Source organism: Biomphalaria glabrata, chromosome 4 (genome assembly GCF_947242115.1).
Source record: "Biomphalaria glabrata chromosome 4, xgBioGlab47.1, whole genome shotgun sequence".
NCBI lineage: Eukaryota > Metazoa > Mollusca > Gastropoda > Planorbidae > Biomphalaria > Biomphalaria glabrata.
The window spans coordinates 37,737,954-37,760,578 of record NC_074714.1 but is presented as its reverse complement, the minus strand read 5'-3'; the positions used below and the strand labels follow the sequence as shown (position 1 = coordinate 37,760,578).

General features: G+C 38.4%; 1 protein-coding gene and 1 long non-coding RNA gene across 2 annotated transcripts in view; one reads left to right on the top strand and one right to left on the bottom strand.

The window, feature by feature from the left end:
* The first annotated feature begins 6,630 nt into the window (after positions 1-6,630).
* On the top strand, positions 6,631-14,664 carry LOC129925682 (uncharacterized). Its single transcript, XR_008777376.1, has 3 exons — positions 6,631-6,764; positions 12,307-12,411; positions 14,436-14,664. It is a non-coding gene; the product is annotated as an uncharacterized LOC129925682 (long non-coding RNA).
* LOC106054159 (protein PRQFV-amide-like) overlaps positions 8,709-22,625 on the bottom strand; it is an 88,206-nt gene continuing 74,289 nt past the window's right edge. Inside the window, exon 2 of the mRNA XM_013209917.2 lies at positions 8,709-10,452. Coding sequence (XP_013065371.2) covers positions 9,060-10,238 — 1,179 coding nt within the window. The 5' untranslated portion in view covers positions 10,239-10,452 and the 3' untranslated portion in view covers positions 8,709-9,059. The remainder of the gene's footprint in view (positions 10,453-22,625) is intronic.

The window sequence follows — 22,625 nt, the reverse complement described above, 5'->3', positions numbered from 1 at the left end:
CTCTTTCTTCCCTTGTCTCTCTCCTCCCTTGTCTCTTTCCTCCCTTGTCTCTTTCCTCCCTTGTCTCTTTCTTCTCATGTCTCTTTCTTCCCTTGTCTCTTTCCTCCCTTGTCTCTTTCTTCTCATGTCTCTTTCTTCCCTTGTCTCTCTCCTCCCTTGTCTCTTTCCTCCATTGTCTCTTTCTTCCCTTGTCTCTTTCCTCCCTTGTCTCTTTCTTCTCATGTCTCTTTCTTCCCTTGTCTCTCTCCTCCCTTGTCTCTTTCCTCCCTTGTCTCTTTCCTCCCTTGTCTCTTTCTTCTCATGTCTCTTTCTTCCCTTGTCTCTCTCCTCCCTTGTCTCTTTCCTCCCTTGTCTCTTTCCTCCATTGTCTCTTTCTTCCCTTGTTTCTTTCTTCCCTTGTTTCTTTCTTCCCTTGTTTCTTTTCTTCCCTTGTCTCTTTTCTCCCTTATCTCTTTCTTCCCTTGTCTCTTTTTTACGATTGTCTCTTTCCCTCTATTTCTCTACTTACCTCTCCTGCTTGTGAAAGAATTGTTCTGTTAGACGTGATGTATCGACCTTAACTCAGAGCACCATTGGGTGACGTCACTCTGTACTCTTCTCCCCCCCCCCCTCATTCCTTTCCCTCAGAAAGAGTGTGCCACATGTAGTCCATGTACTGGTGGTCAATGATTTACAACGAAGTTTAAACCAGGAGCCCCATCCTTTGTTCCCTTGAGACAGACTAAGCTAAGCCATGACATGCACAACAGTAACATATAAAAAGTGTTCATGGTGGAAGGTCAAACAGACGGCACTGTTACAAATACATGACTGACCTATTTACTTTGCACTCGTCTTTATTCCCAGGTAATACAAAGGAATCGGGAACATATTTGAAAGGCACTTTTTTTTCAACTTTCACTGTCTCAAATATAAAAAAAATTTTTATAAATATAGCTTTTGATTGTGATATGCTTGCTATGATGTATTAGCAATCTAGTATACAACAAACTCTTGGTCTTGACCAATCATAATAATGATCACGAATTTTACCCGATAAAATTCGAACATTTCATCTATACATATGTATTTTAAGCCTAGGAAAACTAAGCCATTTTCAAGATCGAAAGCGCACCGATTAAATTCACCAATTTCTACCAAATATGTATTTGAAAGCCGACATTTTAATGTCTAAGAACAAAACAATAAATCCTTCCGCTTAAGCACTTATTAACACGTTTTTGGTGAGTAATTTCTTATTTATTTACAGTGGCGTAGCTAGGAATTTTCCACCATTTGGGAGCCCAGGGGAGGAGGCTTGAACTCTTTTCATTTTGCGTAATATTTAATGTAAAACAACACTCCTGTGGGGGACTGGGGGATTTACAAATTCTTCCCCTCCCTCCCCCACCGCAGTTACGCCTCTGTTTAATGATGTATATTTCTACACAGATCTAGATCTTTAATGTAATTGTATAATGTAATTCTCCTCTAGATGTAATTTATTGTCAGACTGAATGTGAAGGATTATCCTAAGATCAGTGTGATTATCAAATGTGGAGGATTATCTTTAGATCAGTGTGATTATCAAATGTGCTTTTACATCTGTATTAATCGCGCGCGCGCGCGCGCGCGCGCGCGTGCGTGCGTGCATGTGTGTTTGTTTGTTTGTTTTACATGTTTCGGATGTTTCTTCAGAGTTGAAGATAGTTTACTTCCTAGTCCAAACCTCCCGCAGGACGACGGGGGATGGGAGCGGGCAGGGTTTGAACCCTCGACCGTCGATAAATCCGAACGACAGTCCAGCGCGCAAACCGCACGACCAGGCAGCCAGTGTGTGTGTGTGTGTGTGTGTGTGTGTGTGTGTGTGTGTGTGTGTGTGCGTGTGTAGAAAATTACAACTATTTCAAATGTAAAGACTATAGTTAATGACAATCTATAGCACTTTAGCACAATTCTAAAACGATTAGATCTATAAGTATGCTTCTATTCTAAAGCTATAATTTATTTTAAAGTTCTAACTAATGTAACGAGGAATATACGGGCCTATCAAAAGTGTGAGTGTGTCAGAAGTTGTATCCACACAAAACCAAAGGTACTATTTATAGAATTCAATAACTGAAAAGTTATACAATATTTGAAGCAAACACAATAATTCACGAACTAAAAGGTTTGTTAAGGGGATAGTTCAATAGTGGCCCGTTTATTGAAATATATATATATATATATATATATATATATATATATATATATATATATATATATAAAGAGGGGGTGGGCTACGTCCATAATAAACCATTTAAACTTTAAACTATCAATAATTTTATTTCACCAATACAAAGAGGCAGACCCTGCCCCTCCCACTTTTAATAAAGTGTGATTTAGCAATTTTTGTGTAAAATTATAACATATTGCTAACACGAGTACTATGATTAAAATGTTGCCGGTATTGTATGCACAGCAAAACTGAAGTCATTCGAATTCTAGAGTTCAATATTCCGTATAAAAGCTGGGCCATGCTACTGGCCAGCTGTGGCGATCAGGGACCTGTCCATTAGATTGACCGATGCACATCCGTGAACTCCTCAGGGGTGACCAGCTGGTAAAGACAAATTAAAACTTTCCTAAGCGAGAGGTACAGTACAAGGGAGACGATTGAGAGAAAGGCAATAAGCGTTGTTTGCATGGGGAGGCGAAGACAATAAAATATCTACACACATAGCAATATGGTGGCTGAGTGGTGAATCGCTTGACTTCTGAGCCGAGGGGTCCCTGGTTCGAATCCCAGTGAAGACTGGGATTTTTAATTTCGGGATCTTTAGGGCCCCTCTGAGCCCACCCATCTCTAATGACGTTGAATTGGAAAAAGTATAGGCGATTGGTCGCTGTGCTGGCCACATGACACCCTCGTTAACCGTGAGCTACAGAAACAAATGACCTTTACATCATCAACCCTGTAGGTCAGAAGGTCTGAAAGGGGAACTTTACTTTTTTACACATTGTAATAACGTCAAACAGATTGAGATAGTAAGAGATAAATAGATTAAATTGATAGACAATGTGCTTGTTGTGGCTGTATCTTTCATTTCTAATTGTATCTTACTTATCATCTTCCCTTCATCCGCTTTCAGCTATCCACTTATAATTGTGTCACCTTAAGTTATAATGAAGGGAATTAACGTTGTCCACTTATAATTGTGTGTCACCTTAAGTTATAATGAAGGGAATTAACGTTGTCTCAATGGACGTACCTATGTGCTATATTGACGCAATGGATTTACATAATAGTTTATCGTTTATTTTTATTTTTAGTTGTTAGTTGTTATAAAGAAGCCTAAGAAGGCAAATTTGAACAAAATGTCATTTATTTATTAATTTGTATGCTGTCAATAACACTTATCCCGCGTGGGAGACGACCGCATGCCAAAGGCGATCTTCTTAGGCAAGCTTAGAGTAGGACGGAGTTACAGAGGTGCTCCCCGTAAGCGCTGTAAAGATCCATTCAGGCGCCATTTCGCCCTCACTGGCATAGAGGTAAGTACCTGGCAGCATTCTGTGACAGCAGATGGCCTCTGAGAGAGACAGTTGAAGAGCTCTCACAAAAGCTGCGGAACAAACATTTGAGACTCAAAGAAAAGCCATTATTGAAGACAGGCGCAAAAGACGGAAAGAAAACTTAAATAGACCTCTAGCAGACAATGGCTTTGTCTACACAATATTCGGTGAAATATGCAGGTCGCAACTGGGTTTACGTCGTTATGTGAAACACTGCACTCGTCCGTAATCTTCGGAATTTGGTTAGGGGCCTACTGTTTTTAGGTTTAATTGTAAATTTAGTTTTTTTTTTTTAATATAAACATTATTATCCCTGAATTCACTACAACTAGAAATTAAGCTAATGGGAACCTTGTGACTGCTGCAGTCTTACAATATTAGAAATTTGAAGCTTTAAATTAGCCAAAGCAAGGCGAAGGTCATCCAGTCTATTTTTTTGTTTATTCATTAAGCTTTGTACGCATTAAATCTAAGTTAACCATGTATGTAAAACATAGTTCCATTTTCGACCCCAGTTATGGAATTTTACTGAAACATTTAAATGTAGCCACATCTCTGCCTCCAGGGGCGTAGCTAGGAACTTTCCATCGTTTGCAGACCTCTTGGTGGCCCTGCATTTTTCGTAATATTTAATTTAATTAATTAAAAAAACATTCATTTGCCCCCCCCCCTTTTTTTCGAGTGGGGGCCCGGGGAATTTTCAAATTCTCTCCCCCTCCTCTCCCACCCACCCCAGCTACGCCACTGTGTGTCTCCTATGTTTACATTCTTTTTTTTTTTTTTTTTACTGAAGACATCATTTTGTAAATCTATTTTTTCCTGCAACTCAATTTAAACATCACTAACAGATGTTTAATGATTGTCATTTTTATTATTATTATTTTTAATTCTAGAAGCGAATCGTAATTTCTTCCTAGATAGATATCGGTGTCCTTAGGCACTCTCTCAACACTCTCTGCCTATCTCTCTCTATCTACAAGGAACTCCTGGAAATTTCCTGAAATTGCAAAATGGACGAAAAAGTCCTGGAAATATCCGGAAATTATTAAAATCTTTTGAAAACTCTTACAAATCTTATTAAATATAGAGACAAAAATGTCATTTTAGGGTGTCATTCAATATGGAAAACGCCAATCCTACGCGCAATAAAAAAAAGGCATAATGCAATACCCGTAATTGTGGAATGTAGTGAAAGAAGCTTCTCGCGCCCCACAATAATGAAGAATTACTTGAGGTCAACATTCTCGTATTTAGATAGATTGAAACATTTGGTAATTCTTGCTATTGAGCGTGATCTATGTAGGAAACAGAATTCTTATGATATACTGTATGACTTCGCTACATGGAATTCTCGTGTAGTAATTCTGGGCGTAGTAAAGAATGAATAAAATGCAAAGACGAATATATTTTCTAATACAAACTCTTAATTTTCACTTATTATACGTATCCCTAACCAAACTGGGCCCCGTGAAATCCGTTTTGCATTGGAGCCCAAATGGTTAAGTAAGTCCGCCCTGCTATTTAGTGACCGGTGAATACAGAGTAGATTACTTGTTCTCTTTCCATGACTTTTTGGTCACAATGGTTAAGTCCGGTCCTCCTATTAAGTGACGGGTGAATGTTCTCTCCCCCCTCTTTTTTTTACGTGGTGTAACTCTATTCCAACTTTTAGAAATAAAAGAGTGATCTTTCCTTTACGTCTTGTCCAAACTGTTGAGTCATGAAGAGAATTATATATATATATTTATTTATTTTAGTCAAATGACTAAATTGTTTTGAAAAGAAAAGCGTGCACAAGATCAATCATTACAGTTTGATCAGCTGGAAAACTGTTGGCACGTTCATTACGAAGACCATCATGAATGTAACATTAAAATAGTTAACTGACTAATTAGTTTATAAAACACGACAGGTTATAAATACAACGCACAAGCCAAAGCTGCTCGGTGGATGACATTTTAGCGCCATTACGACAAATTTAGTTTTAAATGCTGGCGTCAATGGAAACGCCGCGTGGAGTCTATTAAGCCTTTTCGCCTGCTTGTCATTTACTTTTGCGAGTTTCAGATTAGTTCCCTTTACAATACACACACACACAGATACATAATTACACACACGCAGAGAAACGCTTTGACGTGATTGGCTTGATTCTCGCTCGCTATTTTTCTCGCGCTGCAAAAGTCGTGAGAGATAACAATGGCGGGAATATTGACGACGGTTGACTTGCACTATGAACTCTTGCAGACGAAAATAGAGTTGGCAAATAAAGTTATTAACAGTTAATTGGTCCCCCCTCCCCATCCCCCAAGTGTTGTTTTTTTCTATGAAGATCTGCAGCATGTAGATGTGTGTGAACCGCCTTAATTTTTTTTTTTCTTTTATGATGATCTGCTGCTGTTGAAAGTTGATGATGATTGACAACATAACGATGCAGAGGAAGTTGGTGTTGACAAATTAACGTTTCAAATAAAATGGAGACTTATCTTATCTTATCTTATCTTATATAATACAGACGTTACTTCAAAAAAGAAGATGATTACGTCCTACGCGTCATGCATTTAGTCATGCATATTAACCAATGACTTAAATTCTGCCAAGTCACTGGTTTTCCTGGCTAGCTCAGGCAACCCATTCCATGCTCTAATAGCACTAGGGAAGAAGGAGTATTTGTACAAATTTGTCCTAGCATATGGGACGAGGAATGTGCCTTTATCTTTGTGTCTTTCAGAGTATTTTATTAAATTTTGTTTTTGTATTTCAAGATTATGGTTCAGTGTTTTATGTATGATTGCTACTTTACTTTTGAGTCTTCTATTCTGAAGGCTTTCTAAATTTAGTGATTTTACTAAAGGTGTTACTCTAGTCAAATGTGAATATTCGTTTGGTATGAATCGCACTGCTCTATTTTGTGTCTGTTCTAGTTTCTTAATGTTTTCTTGAGTTGAGGGGACCCAAACAGAGGATGCATATTCTATTGTTGGCCTAACCAAGGTTAAATAACATTTTAGTTTTATGTTCTTTTTTGATTTATAGAAATTTCTTTTGATAAATCCTAATGCTTTGTTTGAATCACTGTGTGATTGTGGTCGTGCGCGCGTGAAGTTTTCTTGTTGTGTTTAATATTTGTGTTTTAGTGTATAGGAAGTAGTTTGCATTAGGTGCGTTGATGTCTAGAATATTGTGTATGTGTATGTTTAGGTTAGCTGGTTTTCTGTTTCCCCGTTGTAACGGTACGTAAGTACATAGTTCTATTAATAGGCTGATCTTTCGGTACGGGTGTCGCTATTGAAAAGTTCTTTGTTGTAGAGGCATCGCTAGATCTAGGTTTTCTTTTTGTTTCAGGGTGTTAGGCTTTGGGCTATGGGAAAGAATGTCGCCTTTCCGCCCTTGGAGCCGTATCGTTAACTATCGTTGTTGGAGGTATATGAAGTTGATGTTCTGTAGGGCGCCGAGATGGAGTGTGTGTGTGGAATATGGGTTATTGTTATTTGAACAATTATTAATGTACGGTTCACCATCATGAAATTGATACTTAGGGAACTACCTTGTTCAGTTATAACGATGTATTATTGGAGCATTGTTCGTTGTTATCAATTGTTGGCTAATGGAGGATGTTTTAGTTTTATCTTGTCTTCGCTGACATTTATTCGTTGTTCAAGTTACTTCGCTGTTATTTGCGAGCATTCTTTGTATGGTTTACACTGATCAGGAGGGGGAGCCCGGGCAAATACATCATACCCTAGATGAGCCAGAACCCCCCCCCCCCCTGACAATTGTAGCTTCTGTATTCTATATGAATTGAAAGCACTTTATATTAAATAATAATTACAACATTTATTGTTTAGTTTTCTTTTATTTTTAACGCTTTACCCAAACTTACAGGAAATTGTAAACTGCAACTTTAAGCAACACAAAATTGTAATAACTTTGTAACAAACACGCAGCTTGAATGGCATTAGTTTCATTAGGACCATGTGGGTGTGTGTGTATGTGTGTACGGGTGTGTGCGTGTTTGTGTGTGTGTGTGTGCGTGCGTATTTAAGTAAAAGCTTCCCTTTCAGACCTTGCGATCTATGGCGGAGATGATCCGTCATCTGTTTCTTTGGCCAACGGTTAACGAGCAAGGTGTCATGTGGCCAGCAGGACCTCAGGTTCGGAAGCCAAGCGCTTAACCACTCAGCCACCGCAAACCAATATGCGTCTATCACTTGCTTCAAATTAAGTTTTTATTAATTTTTGTTTCAATTCTATAACTTTCATTACATTTTCTAGATGTTTCTAATATATTTCGTTTTTAATTTGACAAATCCTTAAACAGCTAAATATATGGTAAAAGATGACAAATGTTTTGAAATTCTAACAGGTTTGAATAAATTACAAGCTAATTAATTGTAAACTCAATAATAGTGTTTTTCTTGAGCTGAGCTCAACACATTTGTACAATATTTTATGATACTTATTAAAAGGTATTTTTTTGGTTTCTTTCTTCGTAATAAGTCCAAATAAGTCATCATGTTAGTTAACTAGCAAGTCTGTAGAGCTGACGATGTTTAGCTTGATATTTAAAAACACTTGTCTTCACAGTCATCTAAAATTTGTCCTAAACTTTTGATTTGATCGTCTGCTGGTCATCGTGCAGACATTTAATGTATTCGTCAGAATTCATCCAGTTCTCTTTACATCTAGAAGCTTCTCACTTTTTGTTTTCCTATGAGTCAGAACTAACAGTTAGGTAACTGTCTTTGTATAGCAGGTCTATCATTTCTTTTAAAAATTGATGAAAGAATTCTTATTAATTATGTATGCATCATTTAACTGAATTTCAGTTCAATATGCAGTTAATAATTAGCTGTGATAGTTTCGTAATGGGCACGTAATGAGCACATTTGTTCCAATTTTATAATTTTTGAAACGCTACTCCATCAACTCATAAGCAAAAAAAAAAACAACTAAAAACCAACTCTAGTCATTAAATATCATTTTTTTTTTGTACTTTAAAACTAGCAAATTAAAAAACTTAGGGCTTGCATGATTTCTTCTTTGAATTATTCAAAACTTTGACTGTGAACTAGAGAGGTTTAGTTAAACTTCATCTGTCGTTTATTTGTGTAGCTATTTAATAGTTAAAAAACAATACTGGTCGATCCATAAACAGATAAAAGAACAGTGTTGAATATAGTCGGAAACAAGACAGCTTTAATGATCTGAGTTGTGTCTAGTTTAAACATGTTCAAGATCTTTTTCAATTGTATGATTTTATAATCAATAGTTAAAAAAGTAACTTGACAAAATAATATGGAACAAATTCATCTGCATCGAGTTTTACATCAGTGTAAGCATGGCGCCAGGTAAACAAAGACCAAACAGACTTTTAATAATCTATTCTAAATGCGTTTCAGTTTATTTAATTTTATTTAATGTCCAAATTAATTAATCGCTGACAATTTTAAGATCATGAACTTCGTCTAACTAATCTGGACACTCTGTCCCGAAGATCAACAGACTTGTTGGTTGGGTTTGAAAGGTCATCTTGAGCCTTTCGTGTGGCTGTCTGTTGACCTTTTGCCTAGGAATTGTCTCGGCCTTTTCTCTGCCCTTTTGCCTACAAATTCTCTGACCCGTTTCACAACATCTACACATGACGACGGGCTGCGCTTGCCGACGAACTCTCGGATTCTTTTGTCCAGACTGAAGCGATCTCTCATGTCTCCATCTTGGCTGAACAACTCTGTCAGGCTCTTTTTCAAGTCGTCTTCACAGTCTGAGACTGACCTTTTGGTTCTTAGCTGGCCATCTTCGGTAAGGACTCCGTCCATCAGTTCAGGACTCTCCTCGACGAGTCTGTGCAGAATGTAGTTTGTAATGGCATTTCTCTGAGCGGCATCGGTCAGCACCTCGTCGAAGTTTCGTTTGCCGACCAACTGGCGGGGTCGTTTTTCTACCAAGTTATCTAAAGCAAAACTATATCTTTTACCAACAAACTGTCTCGGTCTCTTCTCGGCATCAATGAGAAAGTCTTCGTCCGCGATGTAGCGCTTGCCAACGAATTGTCGAGGCCTTTTCTCTTCATTAAGAAATATGTCCTCTAGATTGTCTCTTTTTCCAACGAATTGTCTAGGTCTTTTTTCATTGCTCAATATTTCATCATAGAAATACGGGCTACTCCTCTTTCCGACGAATTGTCGTGGCCTTTTTTCATTATTTATTATTTCTTCATAGAAATAAGGACCACTTCTTTTTCCGACAAATTGTCGGGGTCTTTTTTCTGCCAGAAATCTGTAAACGTCATCTGCGTTGTCAAACTCATCCCCGTAACTGTTCCGTTTCCCCACAAACTCTCTGACCCTCTTGTCTGTGTCTATATCACCATTGTCTCTTTTCCCCACAAACTCTCTAACTCGTTTGCCGACGAATTCACGAACTCTTTTGTCCTCGGTTCGTTTCCCTACAAACTGCCTTGGCCGCTTCTCTATTGCGTCATTTTCATTGTAAAACTGATCCTCCGATCTTTTCCCCACGAACTCTCTAACCCTTTTGTCCACATCGGTGTTTCCATCAGATGAAAACGACTGCCAGCGGAGATCATCCAAAGACTGCAGTGCGTCACCAGAGCCGGGGTCTGAGGAGACGTTCTCAGAGTGACAAGATTTGGGCAGGTGGAGGATGGCTAGAAGAGTGAGAAATGTAGAGACTTGCGGTAACATTGTAGGGAGACAAAGTGTGACTGTCTGAAGGTGCTTTAAAATCTGTAGGCTAACGCTATTCAGCTCGTATCAATCAACTGCGCGTCTTCGTATCTTCTAGTTCTCAGCTCTGTCTCAAGACGATGAATATCTGAACACGGTTCATGTGTTGAGAAAGTTGTTCACGTTTCTGACTTTGAATTGTTCACTTGAATTTTCTGGTTACTTGTTAACTCTGTTGAGTAAATAAAGAGAAAACATGATGAGACTCTTAGGCTTATTGAGATTCTAGTTACGTTGTTATAAAAAAGAAATGGAAATACATTCAACATTTGAAACATTAAGAAAGAAGATTAATACATACATCATTGCAACCAAAGCTTTAGCCCTAAACCAAAAAATCAGATCTCAACTACTATACATCAATACTACACTTGAATCTACTTAAAGATGCCAAGCTTTACGTTCATCTATAAATGACAGTACGCAAATAACAGACGAAGCTTCATTTCGTACAGACTTTATTTACAAAGGATATATGTCTGTCTGTCTGTTTGGTAAAAAAAAAAATTTACACATTATTCTCCCACGCCCATTCTCGGGTGAAGTTGAAAGTTTGTACAATATTTATTGGCATAGGCAGGAAATGAATCAATAAAAATAATTAACCAATTTGTCTATAAATTACTGGTAATAAATTATTTTGTTTGATACCAACAAGGAAAATGTATCATTCAGTATTGACAAATACGACTAAATATGTAGGGTTTCTTCCTTTTAGAAAATTATACACATTATCCTTACCACTTCATTCAAGTTGAAATTTTAAACAATTATTAATTGTACCTAACAAGACTCTTTATATTTTGCTTAATAGTTTTTTTTTATTTGACCTTATGGCCTCAATAGAGCACTAGAAGTAGGTATTAGACGCTTATTTGTCTAATGATTCACAAGAGTGTTAAGTGGACAGTACAATGATGTTGGAGGAACAGACGAATTTATCTTTATCCCCTATTTCTTCCCCTGTCTCTTTCATCCTTTGTCTCTTTCTTCACTTGTCTCTTTCCTCCCTTGTCTCTTTCCTCCCTTGTCTCTTTCCTCCCTTGTCTCTTTCCTCCCTCGTCTCTTTCCTCCCTTGTCTCTTTCCTCCCTCGTCTCTTTCCTCCCTCGTCTCTTTCTTCACTTGTCTCTTTCTTCACTTGTCTCTTTCCTCCCTCGTCTCTTTCCTCCCTTGTCTCTTTCCTTCCTCGTCTCTTTCATCCCTTGTCTCTTTCTTCACTTGTCTCTTTCCTCCCTTGTCTTATTCTTCCCTTGTCTATTTCCTCCCTCGTCTCTTTCCTCCATTGTCTCTTTCCTCCCTCGTCTCTTTCATCCTTTGTCTCTTTCTTCACTTGTCTCTTTCCTCCCTTGTCTTATTCTTCCCTTGTCTCTTTCTTCCCTTGTTTCTTTCTTCCCTTGTCTCTTTCCTCCCTCGTCTCTTTCCTCCCTTGTCTCTTTCCTCCCTCGTCTCTTTCATCCTTTGTCTCTTTCTTCACTTGTCTCTTTCCTCCCTTGTCTTATTATTCCCTTGTCTATTTCCTCCCTCGTCTCTTTCCTCCCTTGTCTCTTTCCGCCTAAGACCAGCCCTGACTGTAGGTGCATAGAGGTGACCAACCAGGTATGACAATTAAAGTGTGACAGTGACCAAGACCAACCTTTATGTAAGTTTGGACCTGTGATGTGGCGATGGGCTATTGGTCTAAACTGCCCTTAGGTCAGTGTACAGGCCTCTTATAACGATTGGTCTGGCAGTGACCAGCAGATGCAACATAGATGCGAGAGAAAAGGAAAGGGATTGGGAGGGGGATAAATCTGGTCACCAACCAGGTGAAATACTAGCCTAGAACGTAAGTGTCACATAGCAAATTAAGAAGCAGAAATGGAGAAACAGGTAAAACTAGGTTTTAAGTGCAATAATCAATAAATGAGTGAAATGTCTTACAGAATCAGACTTAGAGAAAGGTAATGATTATTTATATTTATACATATTGTCTGAGTTATCGGTAAAAGAGATATAGAAGTTTACATCAGCTTGGATCTTTTCCAGACAGATTGTTCAGACAGGTAGATTGCCAGCTCCCGAAGACCTAGAGTGCCAGGAGTCTTAGGGTTAACTATTCCGAACAAGAAGAATATGCACTGTCCGTAAGAGGTAAGAAAGCGAACGCAAGAGGTTATTAGAAGCACCGTCATCTAGTTCGCTTGAATTTGCAATTAGATTGGGGATCCGATCAAGCATATTCTGTCATTTTGGGAAATGGTCGATGCGCATATATCTTTTATTTTCTCCCAATTATAAAAGTATGAAAGATTTTTAAAAATATATCCATTTTAAAACTGACTTTCTATACAACTCATTTTTAATTAATCTGGTCGAGTGGTATGCGCTTTGGAGTGTCGTTCGTTGGTCACGCTGATTCCGGGCGCGGAACCCTATCCGCCGTCATCTTCACCATACCACGCTGACCTGCGTTTGTTTGGGCTAGGATGTAGTTATCTTCATGTCTGAAGGAACATTCAAAACATGCAAAATATAACTGATCACAACATCTCAATTCTTATCTGTAATTGCATTAGAACACGAGTCCTTGTGGGCAGGTGTATCAAGGGACAATGTTGCATAGTGTCACGGACCGGATGTGGCCCACGGCCTGTAGTTTATGCATCACTGACATGACCTAATTAGATATGTGCACGCTTCTTTCTTGTAGATAATAGTTTGAGGCTGTGATTAGAGTAGACATGTATCGCTCTCTATCTCTATCTCTTTCTCTCTCTCTCTCTCTCTCGCTCTCTGTGTGTCTCTCTCAACTCTCTCTCTCTCTCTCTCTGTGTCTCTCTCAACTCTCTCTGCCTCTCTTTCTCTCTCTCTCTCTCTCTGAGTGTGTCTTTCTCTGCCGGTCTCTCTCTGCAGCTGTGTCCATGTCTGTCTCTCTTTTTCTCTTTCTGTGTCTCTCTCTCAACACTCTCTGTCTATCTCTCTATATAAGTGTCTCTCTCTGTGACAGAGTCTCTAGCTCTCTCTATCTGTCTCTCCCTCCACTCTCTCTGTCTCTCTTTCTCTGTGTGGGGATCTCTCTCTGTGTCTCAACTCTGTCAATGTCTGTCTCTCTTTTCTCTCTCCATGTCTCTCTCTCAACTTTCTCTGTCTCTGTCTCTCTTTCTGTATGTGTCTCTCTCTGTCTCAACTTTGTCTATGTCTCTCTTGCTCTCTCACTCTGTCTCTCTCTCTCTTTATCTCCCTGAGTATGTCACTCTGTCTCAACTCTGTCTCTGTCTGTCTTACTTTTTCTCTCTCTGTGTCTCTCAACTCTCTCAGTCTCTGTCTGTCTTACTTTTTCTCTCTCTGTGTCTCTCAACTCTCTCAGTCTCTGTCTGTCTTACTTTTTCTCTCTCTGTGTCTCTCAACTCTCTCAGTCTCTGTCTGTCTGTCTCTCTTTGTGTCTCTCATTGTGTCGAATACGATTTTTTCGTTCTTTACAGAAGATGAGATCTGGTGTAATTTTATATATATTTATTTATTTTAGTCAAATGACTAGATTGTTTTGAAAAGAAAAGCGTGCACAAGATCAATCATTACAGTTTGAATCAGCTGGAAACCTCTTGGCACGTTCCCTACGAAGACCATTATGAATGTAACATTAAAATAGTTAACTGGCTAATTAGTTTATCAAACACGACAGGATATAAATACAACGCACAAGCCAAAGCTGCTCGGTGGATGACATTTTAGCGCCATTACGACAAATTTAGTTTTAAATGCTGGCGACAATGGAAACGCCGCGTGGAGTCTATTAAGCCTTTTCGCCTGCTTGTCATTTACTTTTGCGAGTTTCAGATTAGTTCCCTTTACAATACACACACACACAGATACATAATTACGCACACGTAGAGAAACGCTTTCACGTGATTGGCTTGATTCTCGCTCGCTATTTTTCTCGCGCTGCAAAAGTTGTGAGAGATTAAAATGGCGGGAATATTGACTTGTACTATGAACTCTAGCAGACGAAAATAGAGTTGGCAAATAAAGTTATTAACAGTTAATTGGTCCCCCCCCTCCCCCAAGTGTTGTTTTTTTCTATGAAGAGAAGTTGCAGCATGTAGATGTGTTGTGAACCGCCTTAAGTTAATTCATGTTTTTTTTTTCCTTTTATGATGATCTGCTGCTGTTGAAAGTTGATGATGATTGACAACATAACGATGCAGTGGAAGTTGGTGTTGACAAATTAACGTTTCAAATAAAATCATTTTCAATGAAAAAAACAGAACAAAAGAAAACGAAAGACTTTCAACTAGAGAGTGATTCAGGTTTCTTAAAAGAACGATTCGCATAGAGAGGAAGCCAGTGGTCACGAGGTGGTCCAGATCTGTAGTCTAGCTGTCATTAAACATCTTTTAATTCATCTACCGGAACCTCGCTTTCTTCCAATGGATCTCTTGTTTATTTGTTTTTTCTCACTCTTTCCTTTTTTTTTCTCCTTTCTCTTTCTTCCTATTTTTTTAGCGGCCCTAGCTATTAGTTTTTGTGTCCTTTGTCCGTCCGTCCCGTTTAGATCACAGAAACTAGAAATGAAAATCGAATATCATGATATTTTAGAACTTTCAAAGTTCTGGTGCAACGGCTACTGTTTAATTTAATTTTCAAAAATACCCATGCAAGCAGCTTTTTCATAAAAAAAAACACCACTTTAAAATGAAAAAATTCAGGGGAGGTAAGCTATTTTTTTGTTTTATAAAGTTCACAGACTTCTTCATTAATAACTCTGGCTTCATTCACATTCATAGATTTGCGCATTGGTAGAAAAAAATTTGAATCTAAGGTCACACTGGAAAAGTTTCGAAATTTCAAACTTAAATAAAGGTTAAATTTAGATACTGTATGGATTGAATTAGATATGATTGTACGTGAACATGACAAAGCCAGAGTGAACATGGCTTAAACAAACGTGAACATGACAAAGCCAGACTGAACATGGCTTAAACAAACGTGAACATGACGTAGACAGTGTGAACATGCCATAGACCGACGTGAATATGACGTGGTTTTCAATCATCATAGATTAAATTGAATGGACAAAGTGATAAGTGATATCGATAAGTGACTATCTTATTGATAAGTGATAGTTTTATTGATAAGTGATTGTTTTATTCATAACTCTTATTCATCTATATCAGACAAAATACACATGTTTAAGACACCCCCTCCTTTGCTCATGCTAATGTGTTCTATATAAAAGTGAAACAAATTATATATTATATACGCAAAAATGAAGATATTTTTGTTATATACACAGAACAGACAAAATGTCTCACCCACGCCAAGCCGGTCAAGCTAGGCTACTTATTGAATTATTAATGGATTTATAACTTCGAGTGTGCAGATTTTATCCAGTGCGCCAGAAATGTATTCAATGACTGGGCAATCAGTCTCGTTGGTGAATTATTCATTCAGTCATCGATCGTTAAAGTCAAAGTTCACACTTTATAACCTTTTATTGTACACAGAAATGATCTTTTTTTTCCTTGGGATAAATGTTTTTAAAATGGTAATTCTGTGTTGTTGTTTTTTTAAGTAGGTCTCAGTGTGAACAAGGAGATCAATTGGACGAGGTTCATAGCATTCCATTCCTCAATAGGGAGCTAGGTCTTGTTTCTTATTTCTATCTTAAGTTAGGCAAAGATTGCGTCACTTAGTTAGACATTCAGCACAGCCATAAGTTAGACAAAGAAATCAATCCCTAGCTAGACATTCAGCACAGCCATAAGTTAGACAAAGAAATCAATCCCTAGCTAGACATTCAGCACAGCCATAAGTTAGACAAAGAAATCAATCCCTAGCTAGACATTCAGCACAGCCATAAGTTAGACAAAGAAATCAATCCCTATCTAGACATTCAGCACAGCCTTAAGTTAGACAAAGAAATCAATCCCTAGCTAGACATTCAAGACAGCCATAAGTAAGACAAAGAAATCAATCCCTATCTAGACATTCAACACAGCCATAAGTTAGACAAAGAACTCAATCCCTAGCTAGACATTCAGCACAGCCATAAGTTAGACAAAGAAATCAATCCCTAGCTAGACATTCAGCACAGCCATAAGTTAGACAAAGAAATCAATCCCTAGCTAAACATTCAGCACAGCCATAAGTTAGACAAAGAAATCAATCCCTATCTAGACATTCAGCACAGCCTTAAGTTAGACAAAGAACTCAATCCCTATCTAGACATTCAGCACAGCCTTAAGTTAGACAAAGAAATCAATCCCTAGCTAGACATTCAAGACAGCCATAAGTTAGACAAAGAAATCAATCCCTAGCTAGACATTCAGCACAGCCATAAGTTAGACAAAGAACTCAATCCCTATCTAGACATTCAGCACAGCCATAAGTTAGACAAAGAAATCAATCCCTAGCTAGACATTCAAGACAGCCATAAGTTAGACAAAAAACTCAATCCCTAGCTAGACATTCAAGACAGCCATAAGTTAGACAAAGAAATCAATCCCTAGCTAGACATTCAAGACAGCCTTAAGTTAGACAAAGAAATCAATCCCTATCTAGACATTCAGCACAGCCATAAGTTAGACAAAGAAATCAATCCCTAGCTAGACATTCAAGACAGCCATAAGTTAGACAAAGAACTCAATCCCTAGCTAGACATTCAGCACAGCCATACGTTAGACAAAGAAATCAATCCCTATCTAGACATTCAGCACAGCCATAAGTTAGACAAAGAAATCAATCCCTAGCAAGACATTCAAGACAGCCTTAAGTTAGACAAAGAAATCAATCCCTATCTAGACATTCAAGACAGCCATAAGTAAGACAAAGAACTCAATCCCTAGCTAGACATTCAAGACAGCCTTAAGTTAGACAAAGAAATCAATCCCTATCTAGACATTCAAGACAGCCATAAGTAAGACAAAGAACTCAATCCCTAGCTAGACATTCAAGACAGCCATAAGTTAGACAAAGAACTCAATCCCTAGCTAGACATTCAGCACAGCCATAAGTTAGACAAAGAAATCAATCCCTAGCTAGACATTCAGCACAGCTTTAAGTTAGACAAAGAAATCAATCCCTATCTAGACATTCAACACAGCCATAAGTTAGACAAAGAAATCAATCCCTAGCTAGACATTCAACACAGCCATAAGTTAGACAAAGAACTTAATCCCTAGCTAGACATTCAACACAGCCATAAGTTAGACAAAGAAATCAATCCCTATCTAGACATTCAAGACAGCCATAAGTAAGACAAAGAACTCAATCCCTAGCTAGACATTCAAGACAGCCATAAGTTAGACAAAGAACTCAATCCCTAGCTAGACATTCAAGACAGCCTTAAGTTAGACAAAGAAATCAATCCCTAGCTAGACATTCAAGACAGCCATAAGTAAGACAAAGAACTCAATCCCTAGCTAGACATTCAAGACAGCCATAAGTTAGACAAAGAACTCAATCCCTAGCTAGACATTCAAGACAGCCTTAAGTTAGACAAAGAACTCAATCCCTATCTAGACATTCAGCACAGCCTTAAGTTAGACAAAGAAATCAATCCCTAGCTAGACATTCAACACAGCCATAAGTTAGACAAAGAACTCAATCCCTAGCTAGACATTCAAGACAGCCATAAGTTAGACAAAGAAATCAATCCCTAGCTAGACATTCAAGACAGCCATAAGTTAGACAAAGAAATCAATCCCTAGCTAGACATTCAACACAGCCATAAGTTAGACAAAGAAATCAATCCCTAGCTAGACATTCAAGACAGCCATAAGTTAGACAAAGAAATCAATCCCTAGCTAGACATTCAACACAGCCTAAGCTCTAAGCTAGACAAACTGCACTCTTTTAAGTTTTTCAGACAAGATTGTCCCCAGGTATGACAGCTTATCCTCAATCTAAATACAACAAAAAACGAGGAATACATTAGAAATACATTTCCCCCCAAAAGACAATACCTCCTTTATACAACTTATGGAGCGATTGTTTTTCTCTTAATAACTCATGAATATTAGATTTAAAAAAAACGGAACATTCCCACCCCCTCCCTCTCCCCCACGAGAAAGAATATTCCAAGGATAGAACTTTAGACGAGGCGCACAATGGTCCAGAACATAAATTTGTGAAACTCTTCAAGGAATGCGGAAATAAGCGACGACGTAGGCCTATAGTCCGTTCAAGATAAATATTTTTCTCGTTCTCTAGACTCTAGCCAAATTTGAATTTCTTTTTTTTTTTACTTTGAAAAATTATAATGGTCAAACTAAAATATTCCCAGTGTGGCCAGCGAGCTAGTAATTTTTTCCCAACAATATACATCAACTTTCAAATTCATAGGAAAATCGTTAGCGCCATTTTCACGAATTACGTTAACTGGACAAAAATTAGGCAAAGTTCAAACTTGAAATCTCTTAATACGAAAAAGACAACGAAACAAAAAATAAACACATTAAAAAAAGATTTTCAATTGCTACCGACATGAAGATGTTTATTAATATTTAACTTTTTTTTTCCAAAGCTATGAAAGCGTCTTACCCTTGACCTATTTAAAAAACAAACAACGCCCACAATATTTGCACAATTTAAATTCTTGATATATTTTTTATACACTTTTGAAAATTTAAACTAAAAATACTTCCCAATCTGGCCACTCCATATTAAGACAATCAATCAGTTTGTAAACAAGCAGAAAGAAAACAACAACCTAGACACAAATAAAACAAAACGTTTAGTTTTAATTAAATATTTTCCCCTCTACTTTTTTCCCCTCATGATTGCAATGGTCGTATCGATCTCTGACAAGATTATCGCACGGATCAATAACACCAGCAGGACAATAAAACGGGTTATATTCCTAATTATGTGGAGTTTTATTTCATCCGCCCCCCCCCCCACCCCGGCCCCGTTAACTCAAAGACATGTCACCAACTGCATGACGAAGGTGAAGGTCAAGATAGTTGAAGGTCAAAATAAGAAAATGTCTTGTTTGGTCAGAAAAATAGAATGTCTTGTTTAAGTCAGATGAAGAAATGTTTTGCTTAAGTCAGAATATCAGTATGCGTGTTGATTGGATGTTAGCAGCAGTGTGGGGCTTGGAGCAGTCTCATGATCAAATCCACGGAGTACATCCTAAAGGGTCGGCCAGTTCCTTATTTGGCTTAATCCTTTAATGTCTTCATTACCCTCAAGATGATAAGAATCAACCTTGGGACTCGGTCACCGGCAACAACAATAACAACAAATAAATAAACAGCCTTTGTCATATGCACATTTCCGCCCATCCGTTTGGAAGATCAACTCAACCAAGAGAAAGATCACTGGGCCAAGAAGACCAACTCAACCATGAGAAAGATCACTGGGCCAAGAAGACCAACTCAACCATGAGAAAGATCACTGGGCCAAGAAGACCAACTCAACCATGAGAAAGATCACTGGGCCAAGAAGACCAACTCAACCATGAGTAAGATCACTGGGCCAAGAAGACCAACTCAAACATGGGAAAGATCACTAGGCCAAGAAGACCAACTCAACCATGAGAAAGATCACTGGGCCAAGAAGACCAACTCAACCATGGGAAAGATCACTAGGCCAAGAAGACCAACTCAACCATGAGAAAGATCACTGGGCCAAGAAGACCAACTCAAACATGGGAAAGATCACTAGGCCAAGAAGACCAACTCAACCATGAGAAAGATAACTAGGCCAAGAATACCAACTCAAACATGGGAAAGATCACTAGGCCAAGAAGACCAACTCAACCATGGGAAAGATCACTAGGCCAAGAAGACCAACTCAACCATGAGAAAGATCACTAGGCCAAGAAGACCAACTCAACCATGAGAAAGATCACTGGGCCAAGAAGACCAACTCAACCATGAGAAAGATCACTGGGCCAAGAAGATCAACTGAACCATGAGAAAGATCACTAGGCCAAGAAGACCAACTCAAACATGGGAAAGATCACTAGGCCAAGAAGACCAACTCAAACATGAGAAAGATCACTGGGCCAAGAAGACCAACTCAACCATGAGAAAGATCACTGGGCCAAGAAGACCAACTCAAACATGAGAAAGATCACTGGGCCAAGAAGACCAACTCAAACATGAGAAAGATCACTGGGCCAAGAAGACCAACTCAACCATGAGAAAGATCACTGGACCAAGAAGACCAACTCAATCATGAGAAAGATCACTGGGCCAAGAAGACCAACTCAACCATGAGAAAGATCACTGGGCCAAGAAGACCAACTCAACCATGAGAAAGATCACTGGGCCAAGAAGACCAACTCGACCATGAGAAAGATCACTGGTCCAAGAAGACCAACTCAACCATGAGAAAGATCACTGGGCCAAGAAGACCAACTCAACCATGAGAAAGATCACTGGGCCAAGAAGACCAACTCAACCATGAGAAAGATCACTGGGCCAAGAAGACCAACTCAATCATGAGAAAGATCACTAGGCCAAGAAGACCAACTCAACCAAGAGAAAAATCATTAGATACACACACACAAAAAAATAGCTATGTAGTCATAGAGTTATCCACCATGAATGTAGAGGAAAGGGAAAATAAAGTAGCCATTTCAGACCTTTCGATCTATAGGACGTATAGTGTAAAGGTCATCTGTTTCTCTGCCCGACGGTTAATGGGGTTGTATTGTGGTCAGCACAACGACCAACGTCTTTCCTAACTAGTGTCAATTACCCGTCAAAGTTGGGTGGACTCATACTGTCATAGACTTCCTAAAAATTTCGAAATTCAAAATCCAAGGGACTTTCACCTAGATTTGAATCCGAGACCCCTCAGTTAGTAAACCAAGCGTTCTACCATTAGGCCACCACGCCCCAAACTTACGGGAGCTTTAGAAGTTATTTAGAACTAATATTTGCACCGATTCATGTTTCTTAGAACTTGATCTCCACACCTTCATAGCTAAACCCAATGTATCCTTGACTTTATCAGTCTTGGTGGTAGACACTAGAGCATGAGTGCTACAATCATTTTAGATGCAACATTAAGCCGATAGCCAACTAGACATCATCTTAAATACATTTTAGAACTAAAAGCAAACATTTTATTACAGACGGAACGTCAACGCGACGAGACAGGAAGAACATTTAAGCCCTCACATTTAAGCCCTCACATTTAAGCCCTCACATTTAAGCCCTCACATTTACGCTCAGTGAGTGGTTCAATTACTTTTTTGTTTGTCTTTTATTTCTGAAAAGAGACAAAAGAGGTAAAAAGTTGTGCGTGTAAAGTTTGATCAAATGACAGACCAGAACAAAGGAAGATTAATTGATTCATCTGTGATCCTTCAAGCCTTCGACAGCCCAAATATTTGTTTGGTATAAAAAAAAAAGAAAAAAGAAAAGGATAACTTTTATAAATAGTGGTCCTCAAAATGTCTTTAATGTGAACTGTTGGAAAATGATGTCATATTTGAAAGACAGAGTTAAGGTTTTAAATCCTTAAATACTTATGTTGGTGTAGCTATTTGCAAATGGTTCATATCTGTGATACTCGGAGAGTTGTGACTAATATTAGAACTAACGTAATCTGCAGCAGTACTGACCCCGTTTACGTCTCGCGGGCCATAATCGTCCCGCTGATCTTTCCGGCCCCTGAAAACTGTTTTTCAAAGTGAGGCCAAGGCTGAGTTTCACTGGACGATGATTTTTTTTGTTTACAAAGCGTATATCAACTCACTCTGTCTGTCTGGTAAATAGTTTGAACATGTTTTTTCTCGAATCAAGTTTAAATTATTCATTGAGCATGACAAGACATGACTCAAAAAAAATTAACCAATTAGTTAATTAATAATTGGTGATTAACTATTTTGTTTGATATCGAAATAAGGGGAATAAATGCTACGTAATGAGAGATGTGGATATTTATATGGATTTAATCCCTTTATTTCGGTTTGACACGTTTTTCTCCTACATGCCATTTTCAGATCAAGTTGAAATTTCGCATAATTATTCATAGCAGACGACAAAACACGAATCAATCCAAAAATTAACCAATTAGTTGATCGTTTAGTACTAATCAATTAATTTTGTGGTTTATAACAGAAAGATTGTGACCTAAGACGGAAAGGTATGTTGGAACTTTCAATGAGCTTCAGACTAAAGACTATCTAGTCATCGCTAATCAACAGTCTTTAAAATGTTGGTCAGAAGGGCTCAATGTTTATGACAGATCCTCAGTCTGGGTAGAGTTGGTATGGCGTGCTCACATTTCAACCTGTATCCACAGGGTGTCATGACAACGAAAGGCACATTTCTACTTGACCTCTGACCTACGTATGACATCTCTTGCCCTCCTATAACAACGTCTTAGTCTGCCCCCCCCCCCCA